We start from the raw sequence: 21,010 nt of genomic DNA on the forward strand, positions 1-21,010 counted from the left end.
TCACAGTATAATCTGCTATTACACTTGACGCACATGCATTAAGCCCCGTTTTCCCAGAAAGTTGCCCATATTATATTGGCAAACATGCATCATGTAACGTCTCAAACAATGAATGCGTAATCACTGTGTGTAACGAGTGACAACTGGTGTAACTGGTAACTACTAGATTATGGCGTAACCACTGATAAAAGTTTAACGTTTCACGTATATATTATCTTTAAAAAAAAACTATAACGAGTAACGACTGGGTATACCTTGCAACCACTGGTTATAACTTGCAACCACTGGCACAATGAACACACTGTTAATGGGTTGGAATTAGTAGTCTTCGTCATTTAATTTTAGACGACCTGGAAATTGCTAATTTAACCTATTTATGCCCAGCGTCTAGAAAATTTGCCTTAGCAAACAGCATAGACCCAGATGAGAAGCCGCATGATGCGGCGTCTCATCAGGGTCTGTGCTGTTTGCATAAAGAAATATTCTAAATATAGAAATAAATATACTAGACATCCCTAATTTTGGAAATAAATTGATCCACTTTAGAAGGATGGGAGAGTCAACTAGGCATACATGGGTTTAATAAAAGATGAAACAGTACCAAACTTACCCTGGGCCATAGTTGCACACATAATAATTTCGACCGTTACAGCGGGCATATCCACAGCCAACTTTTGATGACTCTGCCCACACAATCTGGTAACAAGATAACGGTAATTGAGCTGTACATGTTTCAAGGCCTACTGCCTGTAATTTAATAACTTAAGTCGCAATAATTGGATGATTGGATTGTTTACAAACACAGGTGTATAACAAGCGAATTAATGAAACATTGAAAGGCAATGCCGAAGTCAAACGTAGAATTTACCAATTGGGGTATCAACCAATGATTGAGTTGGCAAATCACCGTTTAAAATTTCATTGGTAAGAAAAAGTAAGAAATTGAAAATTTTGAATAACCCAATTAATTTACAATAATCAGTACACACACCTAGAGGCAGTGCAAACCACGTTTTACAACGTTTCAACACAACCGCGAAGTAATAGAAGTTTCTACAAATTTAAACAATGTATTTTCAGCACTCGTTCGCCTACGTCTGAGGGAAAAAAAGACAATGTGACGTGGCTTCATACTGCGCCGAGTGTTAATTGACGACTTATATCCCAATGATTAGGTGGTTAATGTGAAAATCGGCAGAAGATGAACTAGTCATCAAAGCAAACTAAAAAGCCGACCTTAAGCCTTTTTTACCTTTACCAAACGACCCTTACCTGTGTATAGTGCCCCACAACCTTGCCTCCATTGTCGCCATTGTACGTGTAGACATTTTTCTCGTTTGCCCAGTTTGAGATTGCCTTGTTCCAGTCCAAGTTGCCACTAGATTGTGCGATGTTCTGGCCAAATGAAAAGCGCCCTGAAGAAGATGAGATATGATTTGGGTAGCAGATGAGAAATGATCGAGGTAACAGACGAGAAATAATCGTGGTAGCAGACGACAAATGATTTAGGTAGCTGACGATAAATGATTCAGCAGCACACGAGCAATGATAGAGGTAGCAGATGAGAAATGATCGAGGTAGCAGACGACAAATGATCGATGTAGAAGACGAGAAATAATTGGGGTAACAGACGAGACAGGATCGGGGTAGCAAATGAGAAATGCTCATGTTTAACAGGTCAGAATGATCGAGTTGAGCAGACGAGAAAGGATCGGGGTAGCAGACGAGAAATGAGCCTCGTTCTTAGAAAACTGGTCATAATGCATGTGCTTAAAATGTCATCCCATATATATAGGATCTGGCACGAGTTGTCATATCATACCATATTTTATTAAACGAGTTCAGGAATTATGTAATTAATCGAGCCTTTGGAGAGCTTTCTATCAAATTTTCTGTCGGAGTTTAATAAAAATATAGTATGATATGACAACGAGTGTCAGATCTTTTTTATTACATTTTTTAAATTAGCAACTTGAATAAATATTTACGCAAACATAATGATTAATGCCGAATGTTGTTTACATTTAGTGACGTCATTTGACGTTGCAACGTCGTTTCAGCAAGTTAACAAAATGCGATTGGTCAATCGAAACGAAAACTAAGCCAATGAAAACGCTTAAAATGTATATTACACATGTGTGTCATAAAAATATTCGTAATGGTTAATTGGATATATTACATGGGAAACAGGGTATGGCATGTGATAAAAGCCTGTTGTCCGCGCAGGTTAATAAGGGACGAAACTGTCCTCCTAAAGTGGATTTTTGCTTATCAGTGACTCCCTTTAAACGAAAAATACTATATAAGTAGAAAGTATTGTAACTTACTTAAGAGGTAAATCTGGAATGACACTTTAAGCACATGCATTAGACCAAGATATTAGAGAACGAGGCTCAAATGATCGGGGTGTTGCAAATCGAGACTTCTGCTGCATGACCTTGAGAGAAACCCTGTTGTGCAGATGGTTCTTTATTTAGGCCAAGTAACCAATGGCCAAACAATGTGAGACATCACAAAAGCACTAGTCGCACAGCACAAACACACGGAATGAATGTACAAATTTAGAAAACTGCATTAGCATGGTCAATGTGTAGATTTTTGGGTTTTTCATCCACCTTAAACTCACCCATATGCCACGTGATTCCCGAATGAATTCGATGCACAGAAAATGAAAACGGGTATTATGCGGATGAGCATATATTTGGTAAACACAGATTTTTTAATTCAAGTTAAAATTGACCAGCGGCCTCCATAGAATTTTTAAATTGGAAAACTCAATAGAAAACGAATTCTATCAGGGTGTTTCACCCAAACCAACTGCGAATCAGTTGATGGACGGATAGCAATACCAGTGAAACAAGTATAGTAATTACACGATAACGCGCGAGTAATGACTACCTACTTACCGATATCGGTATCATTCGTATCATGGCCCCAGACACAATTTTCCGCCCATCTCTGGGCCAAATTTGCTATAGACTCATCCCAACTCTGAAAATACAGAACAAAATTATAATGTGTGGAAAACAGAAAGGAGATCATAATTTAATAAGATAAGTGGGTGATGTGTGTTGATAACTTGCTGAATATGAAAAGTTATAACTTTCCTTCCAGCTTTATTTTAAACGCGGATTAAAAAAGGTAGAATCTTGGTTGCAATTCAGCGCTCAAAATGCCACAGCATTTTTGACAATATCACAGTGTTAAAAGCAATATAATATCTCACCACTTACGAAATAAACACAGCGATGCTGAAGTTAAAACAAAACGCTTATGACAATATCCCAGAGCTAATTACAAAATCACAGCTCTGACGAAAACACCCTAACGTTTAGTGTTATTCCTCGTAACATTATGTTAAGTACACACCATCAACTGCATGTTGGAGGCTGTGGGCGTGACGGCACGCCGAACCGTGTTGTGGGCCTCCAAAATCAACTCCTGCACATCAGGCTCTAAACCTGGACAAACACATGTAACTGAGCCGCGTTCTGTAGAAAATTGGCTTAATTTATATGTGAAAAGTTTCCTCCCAGATTAGCCTAAATTGGATGTTTACTAAGAAGAGAATTTCTTTAACCCATTTATGCATAGCGTCTGTAAAAAACAAGGCATTGGCAAAAAGCGTAGACCCAGATGAGACGCTGCATGATGCGGCGTCTCATCTGGGTCTGCGCTGTTTGCTTAAAGGCATTTCTTTAAGAAATATTCTAAATAACATATTCTTAACGATTATTTGCAGAACTTACCATATGTAGGGGTCGTGTCAAGCAAAAAACCTGAAAAGGGTTTGAGGCGATTTAACTAATGCGACAGTTCTATATAAAGCAAATCCAAACATTTAGTTCATTGAAAAACAATAATAATTCATCCTAAATTCATTTACCTGACGACAGACAGCATTTTAAAACGATCACGCAGACGATACCTGAAAGTGATACGTATATCAAGCACACTTTTGTATTAGCTCAATCAGTTCTGGAAGATCTGTATTACCTTAATATTATTCACATACAATTGTTACATGAGATCAATGTGTATATAATTATATAATTTCTGACGTTCGAAACAAATCTTAAACTATATTTTACAACTATTTATCCCACATATTCCTTATATATGACATTTATTCATATTAATACTAATCAAGTTTATAATCAGCTTAAACAAACCATTAATGAGATGATAAGTCATGACTAAATCTTCAAACTCGACTAACTGTATACTCGCGCTACATATACTTAAAATTACTTATATAGTATTACTGTTATCTAGCATAGTCATCGTAAAAATCCGTTACTAGAAGAAATACAAATTAACGTATATCAAAACAATTTATTACAGTTACATATAGCTATAAACTGACGTGTTTGATAGTTTTAAATATAAACTAGGCTCTACATAAGCCTTCTATTTGGGTACTTTGATTCAATGTTAGTAATTTTGATACAAACACATTTCGTCCATGCTTCCTAATACCCGTGTTGTGAAAAACACCTATTACCAAACTACCATGCCATAGGTCAGGTTACATACACAGCGTAAAGGAGGTTTAATAGTTGACAGTCCACTTATCGCTATAGTATTACCTTGAATAAAGAATTCCATCATAAAGTGTAAACTAAGAGTATAATGATGTTTCAATTATGTTATGTTCTATCGTTTTGACAGTGAAATGAGCAGCTGCAACATATGTTATTTGCAGGAAAATGACACGGCGGTTCAAATCGTTTGCCAGTTTATTCCCGAATAATATGTGGATATGAATGCAAGTGTTTTGGTGATAATTCAAAGTTTACGCTATGTAACACTGGGCTTCGTCATCGCGAATTTAAGTTTAATCAACGTGTATCATAGAAGACGAATTTTCATTACACTATTTCCGAACTGATTGGAAGAAAACTTTATTTCCACATCATTTGCTTAAATAGCTCTCACTGTCTTGGGTTGATGAATTTATGGACTTTTAAAACTTTTAAAACTTTGTGGGAAAATCTGGCATTCTACTATAAATGTTTTAATATAGTTTGTAAATGTATTTCATTCTCTGTATTTTTTTTAAATAAATGCTAGTTAAAGATGTTGCGTCCCCCGTTTTCAATCCAGTTTGTCTTTTGTATATATTTTGTCTCTCGAATGAACTCGAAATTTGAAGAGCGTCTCTTGTGAAAATATTATTTATAAAACTACTTCCGAAATAAAATTCGATCATATACAGTGGCAATAAAAACCAAACCAGTTTCCCAAACTGTCATGCCACTCTCTTGCGGACGTGTAAATGAAGAAATAAGCCTATATGCGAAATAAATAATGTATGTCTAGAATTTCGCATCCGGTGCTTGGAAAAGTAGTAAGTAAGGAGAGTGCTGTATCGGAAAACTCACCACGTATACATCTTAGTCAGTAAACTATTTTTAAGATTTGCCAAACTTGCCATCCCCATAAATGGACAGATTTTAGAGCAGTCAAACAAAGAGCATTAGCGTAAAACTACATAATGCAATCTCATTATCAAGGGTGCAAGTTAGCATATAATAGCGTCAATCTGGCACGTATCAAGGCAGCGACATAATATGTATCTTTTTTACAATTGTACTTGTTCAATTATTTCTCCAATATAATAAAAAAAATTCAGGTATATTCTAAAATGTCGCGTTAACCCCGATCGAGGGCGTGAAAACGTTTGCGTCACGTGACGTGGGTCAAACGGATCCTTCCAACTCTAGATGAATTTTAATGATTAGTTGCGTGCATACATTTTTTTTAAACATCATTTCTTACAGGTTATCCACATTGGCAGACACAGCAAATGAAATTGCTGAATCGCAGGCCTGTTTCGCTCTTAATATTCTACGGTAGATTATATGTTCATGTAACAAAGTATGATTTAAAAGTATATTTCAGGTCGTATAAAAGATTTATTTTTCAGTTTATTTATTATTCACGTGATTTCGATTAAATTGTACACTGTAAATGGTTTTAAATTGTGTATACAATAATTATCGGGGCTTCTTTAATAGCATATGTTTAGCTTTGTACTAAGACGTACTATGAAGTATTCGCAAGTGTGCGTGTAAATCTCAAAATACCACGACGGCATGTTACCAGCTAAGTGGAAGTAAACACCACGATATGTTTTATCTAAAGAGTTGTCTGTCTTTTTGGGGAACAACATTCGTAGGGTACTTTCATAGCGCAAGCTTTTACAGATAACATATGTTATTTGTATGACGAAGATGTAGCGAATAGTGCCGATACAGCCGTTGTACCACAGTATTGATTTAGTGGAATATATTCTTGACATTGTTTCTAATCTATTAGTAGATCTAATATATGTGTTAGATAATCATTGATTTTCTCAATTTCAGTATTTGTTGTGTTTTTCCATTTAAGTGTATTGCACTCCGACATTTAATAAATGAAGTATCATACCGTATATGAAATATAGTCGCTTTTTACCGTAAAGAACAAAAACACATGAGAAACCATTATAAGATATCTAAAATGTCATCTAACTATAAAAACTCGAGGTAGTTAACGTCACAAACAAAGGAAATGAGAATTTAAGCGAGGAAAATATGGGATACAACTGCCAACATATGCAAATGTGATGAACAATTCTTTGTTTATTCTTTTCAAAATGTACATAACGCACGAAAAGTGTTTATTTATGAAAATAATGGTTAATCTAGAATTTGACTTACAATTTGAGCACTTAATTTCACAAATCGCTAACAATTACTTATCAATACCCAATCTTCTAATTAAAGAACCAATACTTGATATGACATTTGCATAGATCGGATTGCCTTCCTTGCATTTCTTAATCAGTTTTAATAAATACAACCAAAACAACGATAACTACTAAATGTGTTAAAAGAACGAACAGCCGACAAAAAATGAGTTTTATTTCTTCGTACACCGCAAATATAGAAAAACGACGAAAATAAATGCTGCTGAATATTTATTCCAAGTAAAACAAATGAATGAAGGCTTACTTTTTGATACAATATAAACATGCATACGTATATAATGCTAGAGTAACAGGACTCCTTAAAAAGACATATTGCTGTGTTGTTCAATATAGCTAATTTTACATGCAGACAACATGTCAAATTATCAAAAATATCTTAACGGTAGGAAGGACACGAAGAGTAATATACTTCTAAATGCATAGTAGTTCAGTAAACGAAGTAACACATTTCAATAACAACTAATCCATATACACATGAATATTTTACATTTAAATAAGTTGCATTTGTCGTATGCGAAAAAGACAAAAAGATGAATTGTACACGCGAGTTTATATTGCATCAAGACAAAAGTTCAAGTTCATAAGCTTCCATGATCTCGTTTCAAAAAAATGCTGATCTTTGTTACTTGAGGAATTTCGAGAAACATAAAAAAAGAACCTGTACACATTACCTCAATCAGAGCATCTGCTTGTAACTAGCAGCCCAGTGCGCAACCAGAGCGTTATCGAGCAGCCCGACTCACACAACTTACAGCACACCTCACAACATGATCTCTATGTTGCGACGCATCTGGATGGCTTCCAGCAACAAAACCGGCGTCGCGGTCGTTTCAGCACAGTCGCTAGAAAGCATCACAAATCCTACGTTCTGAAGGGCATCGGCCTAGACAGCGAACTTGAAGGTCTAGCAGACTTTCTCACAAATGATATAAAAATAACATATAGATCTGTGAAATTCCTTGTAACCTCCGCGAAGACTGCAAAGTTGCTCAAATTGTAGTTGACACCGAGCAGGCTGAGAAAATTGACGCTGGCATCACTTGGCCAGAAGGCATATCATGCCGCCCATGGATTCAGCGCAAGGAATACGTGCGTCGTTTTCGACACGAAACAAACCACAGCAGCTCTTTCGCGAAATAACATGGATCTACGCCTACTTTCATATAACTCTACAGGCTTAATGATAGCCATCCCGTATTTACAGAAAGAATTGAACACCAAACGAATATCTATATGTGGCATCTCAGAACATTGGCTCCTTGACAACAACGCTAACATTTTAAACAGTATTGCCAAAAACTATCGTGCGAATACCATCACATGCGCCAACCCAGCCTACGCCAATGGTCGTTACTTCGGGAAAGGTGGCGTAGCGATCATGTGGCATAAAGATCTTGATAACCTGGTTGAAATCGTAGACACATACAGCGACAGAATTGCAGCCATACGCATATGCTGCGGCTCTATCTCAATTCTCATACTACAAGTCTACCTCCCTGCAGCTAATCATGACATTAGCAGCTTCAAAAGCGCAGTGGACCAACTATGGGACATATGCACTGTGCACACCGAATCTAATTACATCCCGATAATGGGCGACTTCAACGCCAGATTTCCCAGATCAGACGTTACCACTCATCTCCGATCACGTGACATGTACGTTACGAAACTTGCTAAATCTCTTCATTTATATGTTGCTACGGACACAGCGTCATGCACAGGTCCTCCATTTACGTTTTACCCTTACAATGACGCCAATCCCTCGCGCATTGACCATGTACTACTAGACGAACGTTTATCACATACAGTCAACAGCTCAGGGGTCATACCTGATGCATCACTGAACGTTTCTCGCCATCTTCCAGTTTTTATTAGCATCTCTATCGATATACGTCAAGATGAAACATGTTCTTCTCAAGCACTTCCAAGGGTGACATACTGTTGGTCAAACTCCAATGAAATCAATGAATACAAGAACGCCGTAAGTGAGCATCTGTGCGCGACTCAGTTGGACTACACAGACGTCAATGAGACGTACTCCCATATAGTCCGATGTATAAATTCTGCGGCAGAAAAATGCGTCTACAAACGAACATACAAACGTTTCTTGAAACCATTTTGGTCTTCCGAACTTAAAACAAACATCACCAACTACGCCTAAGACGCCTTGCATGGATCTGGAGCGGTAGGCGCACTGGTTCACAAGAATATGCGCACTACAAAGCAATGAAGAAAACCTTTCGACGAAACCTTCGCATGGCCAGTCACCGTTACGATGAAGAGGAAATGGAGAAAATCGACACTTTAGCCGAAATAGATCAAAAAGCTCTCTTAAAATTTGTCAACTCCAAATGCGCAAAAAGCAAACACAATGGTCGCGAACTCGATTTCGATGGGAAGCGGGAGACAACCATCGATAAGGTGCTCCGAGGTTGGAACTCACACTTCAAGCGACTATACTCATTCGAAGAGAACCCCAAGTTCGACCCTTTTCACAAAAAACTAGTTGAACATTCAATAAAAGAGTACCTCAAAACTCCAGACGTCGATCACGACTACACAGAAATTGCCTACGAAACAAACACAACTGAACTGGATCAAATAATCAAGGAACTACCAAACAACAAAAGCGCATCACTCGACAACATCACAAATGAACACCTGAAATATGGCGGCCCAACCATAACAGAGTGTCTTGTAAAAGTCTTTAACTCGATCTTGACCCACTGCCAAGTACCTAACGGCTTCAAACATGGTCTTATTGTCACCCTGCATAAAGGAAAGGGGAGGCAATACGGGTTCCAGAAAAACAAAAACTGCAAAATGGTATCATACATGCTTCAAGAGGTTCGCGACTACTGGTGCGAACTTGGAAGCAGCCTCCATGCGTGTTATCTGGACGCTCAGTCCGCCTCAGACAAAGTTTGGATCAACGGGCTGGTTAACAAACTTCACCAACTTGGTGTCTGTGGAGAGTTACTCCGAGTTATCTTTGATTCACTCCAAAATTGCACCAGTCGCGTACTCTCAAGCGGATTTGTCTCGGAACCCTTCCCGATTCAACAGGGCACCCGGCAGGGCAGCATATGTGAACCATTCTTTTACATCGTCTAAATAAACGACCTGCTAAACGAACTCACGACATCCCCATACGGCTTTAAGATCGGCGACCAGTCATTATGTTCCCCAACCCAAGCTGATGACGTGGTACTCCTGTCGCTTTCGCGCCGCGGCTTAAACGAACTAGCGGAGAAGTGCAACTCATACGCCAACAAGTGGCGTTTCACTTACAACGCTTCCAAATGTTCCGTTATGACCATGGGCCGAAAACGATCCAAAGCAATACCCGCTCGCCAGATCGCATATGATTCAACACCAATACCTGAAGCGGCAAATTACAAGCATTTAGGTATAATACAGTCGATCAGTGGAAAATACCCTAACGACATTGACGCTGTGAAACAGACAATAAGAGGCACGTTCCTTTCCCTCTCGCAGAAAGTGTCCGGAATGTCCGGAGCAAATCCAAACACCGCGATTAAACTGTATTAGACCGCAGTCATTCCCAAAGCGCTGTTTGGCTGCGAGCTGTGGAACAGTATCTTCATTGCCGACATGCAGCAACTCGAGGTAGCCCACCACTTTTGTTTGAAACGTGCCCAAGGTCTCCCCAATCTTACGCGCTCAGACATGGTGCTCGGCCTTGCGTGAATGACTTCCATCGAAGCGCTTATCGACCTGCAAAAATTAGCATTCCTTGGCTCACTATGCCACGCTCCTACAGGCAAACCGTGCCATACGCTTTTCATTTTAAGACTGTGTCAGTTTGACTTGTGCGAAACCCGGAAAGTTGGCTTTATTCCAGATATTGTGAAAATTCTGCAAAAATACAACCTTGAAGACTACTTAACGACCTTTAAGACCAAAAGCTTATTCCCGTCAAAAGAGAAATGGAAATCTGTCTGTAAAAAAACAGTGCGCCAACACGAAACCAGTCACTGGCGTATGAGGCTCGAACAACATAAAGATTTTTCGCTTTTCAAAGAAGTACACAAGAGCCTGGAACCGGCTACCATATGGAGAGTCGCGAAGATCCGCCCAGACAGCTTATCGCTGATGAAGTTCCTGTCTCGGTTATGCTGCAAAAAAACTCATGAACAACCCGTCCTATGCTCAAAGTGCACACACCAGCATATGCACATCGAAGTGGTACACGCACTTTTTGAGTGCCCCTTTACCGACTCGCCGGCTCGTCTACAAACGTTCATAGAAACCGTTCGGCAACTAAGCGCACCACTGCACGAACACTTGAAAAACATAGAGCCTGCAACACTGGTGTTGTACGTTATGGGTATGATCGATGACGTCATAGCAGACTTGATGCCTATAGCACTCTACCCAGAGTTTCTGATTAACTGCGCTAATTTTCTACAATCGGTACTCTCGGTCTAGTCTTCAAGAGAACTCCGAACCTTTCGTCGAACCCTAAACCTGGCACTTCCAAATTGCGCTTTCTTTTTTAGTGAAGTGCATTAGACGCTGATAAGGGTATAAATATGACGCGTTCAAAGAACTGAGAAATAAAGTACACCCTTGCGACTTCGAATGTCTTTCTTGGAAACTAATTATATGTACATTGTACTTCACTTAGTTATTTACTAAATACAATTAATGAAGCGCTAAACGTTCACGCACCATTAAAAATAAAAAGAATAAAATCTGATCGTCTATCCAGTTGGTTTACAGCGGAAATAAGACAAGAAATCAAAATTCGCGATTGGTTAAAAAAGCATCATAAAATAGATGAATACAAGAATAAGCGAAATCGTGTATCATTCCTAATAAGAAAAAGTAAAAGGCAGTTTGATAACCAATCGGTAAAGGATAATGCATTAGTTCAGCATCTATGGAATACTCTTAATGCTTTAACAAAACCACAAACTTCACTAACTCTTCCAACAAAAAATAGGATAAATAATAAAGATATTGAAAATGTTGAAGATATTTTAGAAAAGTTTAACAATCATTTCATCAACATTTCCCATATAGTTTCGAAAAGAAAATATGACCCAAGCATTTATCAAACGTTCAAAACATTTTTGGACAAAAAAAATAGGAATTCATGTATTTGACATTCCTCAGATTACGATATTTGACGTTCGGAAAATAATAGACTCTCTCAAAATATCCAAAGCTTCCGGAATAGACAATATTGGCGCTAAATTTCTCAAATATTGTGGGGATACCATTGTAGGCCCGATTATTCTATTATTAATACTTGTATAATTGCTGGAATTTTTCCTGACCAGCTTAAAGATGCATATGTTTTGCCAATACATAAAGGTGCAGATAAAAGTGCTCTTAATAATTATAGACCAATTTCTATTGGGGAACCAATTTTTATTCTCCCAACAATTTCGAAGATATTTGAGAGACACATTACAAATCAACTTAAATCATATCTTGAAAAGCATGAACTACTCCACAGTTACCAATCTGGTTTCCGCCCAAATCATTCCTGTCAAACATCCTTGATTCGCCTTGTAGATTCTTTGTTACAGTATATTGATTCTGGTCGCATGGTTGGATCAATTTTTCTGGATCTCAGAAAAGCATTCGATTTAGTAGATCATGACATTTTACTTGAAAAACTCAGCATGTACCATTTTTCTGACAATGCTCTTGCTTTGATGTAATCTTATCTTTCTAATAAAAGACAGTGTATTAAAATAGGTTCCAGAAAATCGTCGTTTCAATATATCAAAACCGGTGTACCACAAGGCTCTATACTTGAGCCAATTTTATTTCTTATTTACATTAATGGCATCACATCCTTCATTAAAACTCAACAATTGATCTTTACGAAGACGATTCAACATTACACGTATCGGATTATAACATTCATAATATACAATTACATTTGCAAAACGATTTGGACAGTATAGCAACATGGTGTTCCTTTAATAACATATCAATTCATCCAAACTAAACTAAACGTATGCTTTTATCAAAAGCTCGTAGTTCTACTGACAATCTTAGACTTAATATTAATGGCATTATCCTTGAACAAACCAAAGAGTTTAATTTTCTAGGAGTTACGATTGATGAGCATCTTACATGGTAATCTCACATAAACAGTGTAAGTCGTAAACATAACTTTAAACTGGCCTTATTACGAAACGAATAAACTATTTTATTAACTATGAAACAAAAAAACTATTTTACAACATATATATATATTTTAACGACTATTGATTATTGTTGCGCATTATGGTGTTCAGCAACACAGTCACACTTACGTAAAATACATTCGATACAAAAACGAGCTGCTAAAATAATACTGAATAAACCATATTCAACTCCTTCAGCTCCCTTATTCAAAGAACTTGGTTTGTTGACATGGAATAACAGATGTACTTTCCTAATTGGATCTATTGTTCATAAGTTTTTTATAGGCGCAATGCCCTCTTATTTCAATAATGTTATACATATCTCAAATAACAATGTGTACGCTCCATCACACACACTGATATATCATCTATTCCGTTTAAAACAAATTATAGAAAACGAGCTTTTTCGTGTCGGTCACGAACCATATGGAATTCAATTCCAATAAGCATCCGACAAGTGTCTTCGAATACTACATTGAAAATGAAATTTAAAAAATACCTTCAAACAAACCATTGATATATATATATATATATATATATATATATATATATATATATATATATATATATATATATATATATATATACTCATTTTTTTAATTTAAATACTTTGTTGTGATGTGTCTGATGTGATTTATTTTGAAAGATTGATTTTTGAAAGATTGATTTTTGTATCAAATTTTGCATATTTTGCATTATCATAATTATCATCGTCATCTTTATCATCGTTGTCGTCATCTTCGTCGTCGTCGTCGGAATTGATAAGGAAGATATTATAACATTTAACTGTATAGTTAATTTTCTTCTTTCCCTTGTATGTTCGTATGCATGTTTCAATATGTATACTTGTGTTTTGTTACTGAAGACCACATTGTAAAAAAGAAATTATTTCTTAATGTGAATTCTTCATGAAATAAAGTTATTATTATTATATAAGGTTAATGTTAGATTTTGGGGTTTTGCATCCACCTTTAACTTATCTATAAGCCTAGTGATACTCGAATGAATGCGATGGACCGAAAATGAAAACGGGTATTATGCGGATGAGCATATAATTGGACTACACATATTTTTTAAAGCAAGTAAAAATTGACTAGCGGCCTCGATAGAATTTTTAAATTACATAACGCAATAAAAAAAAACGAATTGTATCAGGGTGTTTCACCCAAACCAATTGCGAATCAGTTGATGGACGGATAACAATACCAGTGAAACAAGTATAGTAATTACACGATAACGCGCGAGTTATGACTACCTACATTTAAAACAGGTTTGTTGAAGAACGCGCGTATTATTATTTAAAATATGTACGGATACTTTGCGTGTGGCCGGTTGACTCATGTGTTTAAATTTCACTTCCATTCTACTTTTGGTTTTCTGTTTTGTATCTATAGATTAATGACCAGCAATATGTAATAATGTAAAATAAGCCGCGAAAACTCCGCGTAACATCCCGTACTGCGTGTGATGCAGCTAAGAACTGAATAGAAAAAGACATTCGCTATCTTCGATCTCATGCATTGAACTCTTTACCTCTACCTCTTTAGCTCCAACCACAATCAACGCCGTATATCTTTTTTACAAAGATATTTCTTGTTTCAATAATTCCATAATAAGTACTAGTTTTGATTAACCCATTTATGCCCAGTGTCAGAAAAAAGGCCTTGGCAAACAGCGTAGATCCAGATGAGACGCCGCATGATGCGGCGTCTCATCTGGGTCTACGCTGTTTGCTTAAAGGCATTTCTGTAAGAAATATTCTAAATATAGAAATAAATATACTAGACGTCCCTATTTTGGAAATACATTGATCCAATTTAGAAGGATGGGAGAGTCCACTAGGCATAAATGGGTTAATTTAATAAGAATTATTCCACCATAGCGACCAATTTATTAAGCATGAGCGCGATGATTCACGATACTATTAACAATCGAATCAAACAACTATGTCCGAAAAACCACTACAGCATGTCTGTTCGAAGAACGCGCGTATTAATATTTCAAATATATACGGTTGATTCGTGTATTGTCATTTAATTTCCATTATTCTTGTGTATTTCTGTTGTATATCTATTGATATATGGTCAATAATATCTAATAATGCGAAATAAGCCAAGGAATCTGGCGCAACTTAATTGATTTTGCATGTGATGCTGCTAAGAACTGCGCAGAAAAAGGCATTTGCTGTCTCATTGATATGACTCTTTATCTTTCATGAACCACAACCACAATCAACGCCGTATATCTTTTGTAAAAGATATTTCTTGTTAGTTTATAAATCACGCCGGTAATGCGAATACTTTGATAACGGATGGCACTTTGATAACATAGAACAACAATAACAACGCGCGAGAGGTTTACGCATTTATTTTCTGTTGATTGGGTTTTCGGACTAGGAACATTGTTTGTCCGATTAATAGGGGTATTCCACTACGACCCTATTCCCCTCGATTTGTCCCGATTTCAAATATTTTGAGGTCGGTTATATTCGTAGCTCAATCGGTGATTGTCCTAATTCATTCGTAGCTAGTCTTGGGCCGGTCGTAAGTGATTCCTGCAACTCGTGAGCTCCTGAACAATCGTGGCAAGGTCTTAATCGTGTTTACAATTTGGCAAGGACCTCCAAGACTGAATTTAATCGCAGTTGACTCGTAACAGCGTCGTAGTGCGTTGTTGGGCGTCGTATTGGTATCGTAGGTAATTCGGTACTCAATCGGGAAATCGGTGATCACGTGATCTGTCTACGAATCAGCTACGACTTTATCAAGACTCTCACGAGTTCACCCCGAATGAGTTGCAAGCCCGCTAAGATTATCGCGATTCAGATCAAGACTTTCACGAGTTCACCACGAGTGAGTTGCGAGCCCGCTAAGATTCTCGCGATTTACATCAATATAAATATATATTGGCGCCTAATTCATGGGTGCGTTTGGTGAGATCCTAGCTTAGTCGTTAATTACCGATCTGCATCGTTCATAGTAAAGTCGCAGTTGATTCTTACACATCGTCGTGAAGTCGCGACCCTATTCGCGAGACTTCAACCGAACTCCACGATTCGTCGTAACTCAATTGTATCAGTGTCGTAACTGAATCGTACAGTGTCACGAGTCTTCCCGATTCAATAAATGTGATAAATCGAAGCGAATCGTGGGCTTGTTTTCGTAGTGAAATAGGGCCATAAGGTATTAGCACTAATGAACATCGTGCAATATCGCCTTATTTTGACATATCCGTCAATCCGAACGCTATCCGACTATGTGCGGAAAACTACGGAATATCGCTATAAAATACTAAATCTAGGCCCCGCAAGCTGTATGAAATCAAAACAAAAATGGCTGACACTGTACGTGACAGGTTCGGTCGTTTTAAGAAAAGCGTTTTGCCATATCTTAAGAGAAAAATCGACGTAAGTGTTATTGTGGATCATAACTATGTGACAGGAAGAAAAAGTAAAGCACATCGTAATGCGAAAAGAAATTCGGAAAACGATTGATTATATGAAAAAAGACAAATAAAATTCCAATGAAAATGAGCATACAATTGCTGAAAATGCCATTTTTCTAATTAATAAAAATACAAGTACGCGTTCGCTATTCGACGAGTTGACGCGTGACGTCACATGCACCTGCAAAGTTAAGACTCCGCCCACAGGTTGGCAAAAAGAGTTGCAATGCATATAGGTTACATTACCCCAAACCGGAACTCCTGTTTGCAGGGTTACATGCAGTCACCATGATACAAAGCACACATTGTTCAGTGCATGCTGCCTAGGATTTGTAAAATACATTGCAAATGGTACGTTTTGGTATCAAATTGAAGGATTATTTGTAAGCATTAAGAAAAAAAGTCATTTTTGTGCTCTATTTTTTCTGTTGATGGTTCCCGGCTTTGAAAGTAGGTCATTTTATTTGAACCCAAAATTGCCGCCTCAACAGGTGTCAAAACCGTTGTGCCTATTCTTAGATGAATATTTTGAGTTACCGCGTATAGAATTTAATGACATGCATTTTTTTCTCTAAAGATTATGCATTTATCTTTCCAATGATGTATGATGATATAGTGACTATTCGCTTGATCAGGGTAAAAAATGATATCGAACTTCAACTATTTTATATGTAATATATATGGAAATTTATTGCGCATACGTAACCTTTAAGAACTGCCGACCAAGTTAGTCGTCTGACAGAATTTTGACAATTGACAATCGAAAAATCTCTGTATTGCAAAACATGACTGCCAGACGTCATTTTGACCCAATTTAGGGCTGTTTGCAATTGGGCTGTTGCACTTTGGGTCATAAGCGGGGTAAATGCTGGAAAATCACACCGAAACCTATTCCGGAGACATATTCTAAGACTACTTAAACACTCGGTATTGTTTTTCAGTGACATTTTGACATTGATTTGTATCAATCTCAATAATGAACCTAATGCATGTCGTTAGTTCATCTGTATTTATTACTATTGTTTACTTTTGGAGCCTTTTACTGTTAAAAATGTACGCCAATTTTGGACCGACACCGCTATCTGCCTTCGTCTTCAACCCCGCCAGGCAGATCTACTCAGAATAAAACTACTTTGCCTATTTTTCTTTTTCGGATATCTTGCTGAGTTCAATTAAAATCAAGTATTCAGCTGAAAACACAAAAATGATAAGAATATTATGCTTTCTTTCCTGGAAGAATGTTGTTGTGATAGACCCTGCGTGAAAAACACCAGGAAATCTGTATTTAAGTGACCTCAATATTATTTCAAAACCAAATTGTGCATTTGTATGCGGTATCGATATGGGTCTATAGCTCTGCCTGAACTGTCGTCCGATAGGTTTACAAGTCCGGCTGAAGTGACAGGCCATAAAAAACTGCACAGCATGACTGATTCGGAGACGGCCCTCAACATTCGCCCATTCGTGTCGAAAGGATCGGTGCCTTTGCAGGTTAGTACGCCGTTATTTTCAATGAAATCTAATTTAAAATGATTTCTTTGATATCCTGGCACACTTTTGTCACTAAAATTAGGAAAATTGAAGTTTTTATATTTACTGCAACTCTGAAACCACATTTTGTGGCATTAACTTTGCCAGTGTGCATGACACTGCGATGCCGGCGTGGTGACTCATCCATTTGCAGCAAATAAAGCAACAAAGGCTATTGAAAGCGTACTCTTATTGTATCTCACTTACATTAGTTGGCACCGTTTTGGGTAAATGTGCACAAAAACCGTTTTTGTTTTCTCAGATTACACGGAATTGAGCACCCGGGCCAGACTGACACATTCCGGAGCCTGTCCGAGAAGAACTCGAGCCGAGGAATCAAAATTCCAGGTGTGACAGAAGACTTAAAGCTCACGTCTGACGATGACTTTTTTTAGTCAGGAAGTCAAGTTTGTTGTTTTTCCATGCAAACAATCCCTTTTGTTGAGTCAAATGACATCAGAAATGCTGCATCTATATGGATTTTACCTAAAATTTGATAAAAAAAAAAAAGAAAAACAATTTGATCGAATCCTGTTCCTGTTCTTGATGCACAAATATTGCCATTCATGACTTTTTTTCACTTATAACATCAGCTTTGTCGATTAGAATAGTAAGTGATGCCTTGTATGGAGTTTAAGTGCTGCATGTATGATGTAACAAAGTTCGGCTTTATTACCTTAATTCTTGACGCGAAACGCTGTTACGCGTGACGCTTTCAACTGCAATTTTTATGAATAAATCGGTGTGTCATTGTATGGGAACTTTGTGATCTTTCTCAAAACAAATTATAACTTTGGGAAAAACCCATTTAATTCAAATATGAAGGGGTTGGGTTCTCTTATAGGTTTCACAACCCCTAACCGGAACTCCTGTTTGCAGGGTTACATGCAGTCACCTTGATACTAAGCACACATTGTTCAGTGCATGCTGCCTAGGATTTCTAAAATACATTGCAAATGGTACGTTTGGTATCAAATTGAAGGTATATTTGTAAGCAATAAGAAACAATAAATATCTTTTAAAAAAGATATACGGTGTTGATTGTGGTTGGAGTTGGCGAAAAGTAAAGAGTTCAATGAATGAGATCAAAAATAGCGAATGTCTTTTTCTGTGCAGATCTTAGCTGCATCACACGCAATACGGGATGTTACGCGGAATTTTCGCGGCTCATTTTACATTATTACATATTGCTGGGCATAAACATATAGATACAAAACAGATCAAAGCGCTGAAGGCACTGAAGTTGTTCGCTATTGCATAATTTAAGACGCAATTCATTTTTCAAAATTAATCGCAAGTTTGAAATGAACACACGCCATTCAAATTTATAAAAAGAGTGTCATAACGCACGGGTCGAGCTTTGTTTGCACTTTTTATCATCCTATTTATTTCATAGAGATAGCGTAGACAAAATAACAACATCATGGTCCTTTTAGGACGTTCTGAAAGAAAAGAAAGTATGATGAAAATGGTAATGAGAACTGAATAAAAAAACAATTTGTAATCACAATCATATTAAATGAATATTGTTGGAATATCGAATACCTATTTCACTAAAATTATAATTTCATAGTGAAAATTTCCTGTACAAAACTTTTGATTTTTGACACCATATACAAATTCAAAATATACAATAAGATCATTGATGAAAATAAATAAAAAATAAATCTGCGAGCATTACTTTTTACTCACGAATAAGGTAGTCATCAAGGCAGCCCTGTTGACCCGTACATTGATCAACTAACAACACAGATTTGTCTTTTTGTCCACACCAAACACTAATATAATCGTTATGTTTGAATGTTTATTTTAATCGTGTACGTTGATCCGTCCTTCACCTTACGCTATTTATTCAACTTTTGGTTCCGCGCCTCAGAGTTACCGAAAAACTGAAACCGAGAACCGTATTTACCTTGAGCGTCTAATCAACATGGAGCTTGACCCGAAATTGCCGATAAACAAATCCCGATTTACAACGATTTCGACGTTATAACGCAAACAAAATAACAAATCTGTGTTGTAAGTTGATAAACTCGTATTTGTTTATTGTAGTAATGCGGATCATGTTCAGTAGCTGGGGTATTTCGATACTTTTACTCTTGTAAAAATCGGCACTGAACGTTCGGTCAGATCGAAGCCGACCTAGCATGTTTACGAGTTAGAGAAGTTTTTCTTGTAGTTAATGTTGGCAAGTAGCCGTTCGTGGTCATTTTTCGTCAAGAGGTATCCTTTCCCAACAAAATGGTACATAGTTTACGAAAAGCGACCGCCATTTAGGCACTTAATAGCTTAAACATGTTGATGTAGGTGATTTTCCTGTGTCAAGAGATATTAACCTTGTTTATATATATTTCATCAGATTTTTTTTATTTATGAAAACAGTTGTTTTATGACATTTTGATAGTGTTAAAGTGACCAATACCTGTGTTTACGATGGATTATTATAATATTATGAATTTGAATAACAGAGTTTGGATATAAAACTGGAATGAAACTGGTGAGACTATATTTTCGATTTCGTTAAAATGTCGAATGTAATCGAATAACGCGATGTTTTGTTGAACAATTGATGGATTAAGTTTAAGAAAAGTGTCAGTGAATTGTTCTTTAACTTTTCGAAGGAAATCGATGTTGAATAAAAAGGGTAATTTCTAAATTCTTTGATGAATAAGTCGTTCATTTGTCAGTCGATCAAAGAATGTCTATCCACATAGAATTGCCTGTTTACATCCAGTGCTTCAAAATGGAAAAGATGGATGGCGATGAAGAAATGTGTCCAGAATTTTAACTAGTCATGGGAGCAAATTAAACTTTACGAAAATATACATGTTTATTACACAAATTCGGTGAGTAGAACAATAATCAGTAGATGTTTTACTTTTTATGCTCCCCGAAATAGAATTTCGGCGAAGCATATAGTTGCCAGTGTGTCCTTCCTTACTTCTTTTCTTCCTTCCGTCACACTTTTGCTACCGTTTCTCATAGCACCTTCAATTCTTTACAAATTTGTTTCATATTTGGCATGTAGGTACCTTGCATGAACCTCTACCTTTTGATGAGGTTTGAGGTCACTGGGGTCAAGGTCAAGGTAAACGAGGCTAGTAATAGATTT

General features: G+C 37.1%; 2 protein-coding genes across 3 annotated transcripts in view; both read right to left on the reverse strand.

Annotated features, from left to right (window-relative positions):
* Window positions 1-21,010, reverse strand: part of LOC127872830 (uncharacterized) — a 118,604-nt gene that overhangs the window by 41,045 nt on the left and 56,549 nt on the right. The window lies entirely within an intron of this gene.
* Window positions 607-8,632, reverse strand: LOC127875338 (cysteine-rich venom protein latisemin-like). Its single transcript, XM_052420334.1, has 6 exons — window positions 8,561-8,632; window positions 8,069-8,156; window positions 3,370-3,461; window positions 2,907-2,991; window positions 1,273-1,415; window positions 607-696 (listed from the first exon to the last, which is right to left on the reverse strand). The coding sequence occupies exons 1-6, from the start codon at window positions 8,630-8,632 to the stop codon at window positions 607-609; spliced, it is 570 nt and encodes a 189-aa protein (XP_052276294.1).

The sequence above is a fragment of the Dreissena polymorpha genome, chromosome 3, assembly GCF_020536995.1.
Source record: "Dreissena polymorpha isolate Duluth1 chromosome 3, UMN_Dpol_1.0, whole genome shotgun sequence".
Taxonomy (NCBI): Eukaryota; Metazoa; Mollusca; class Bivalvia; order Myida; family Dreissenidae; genus Dreissena; species Dreissena polymorpha.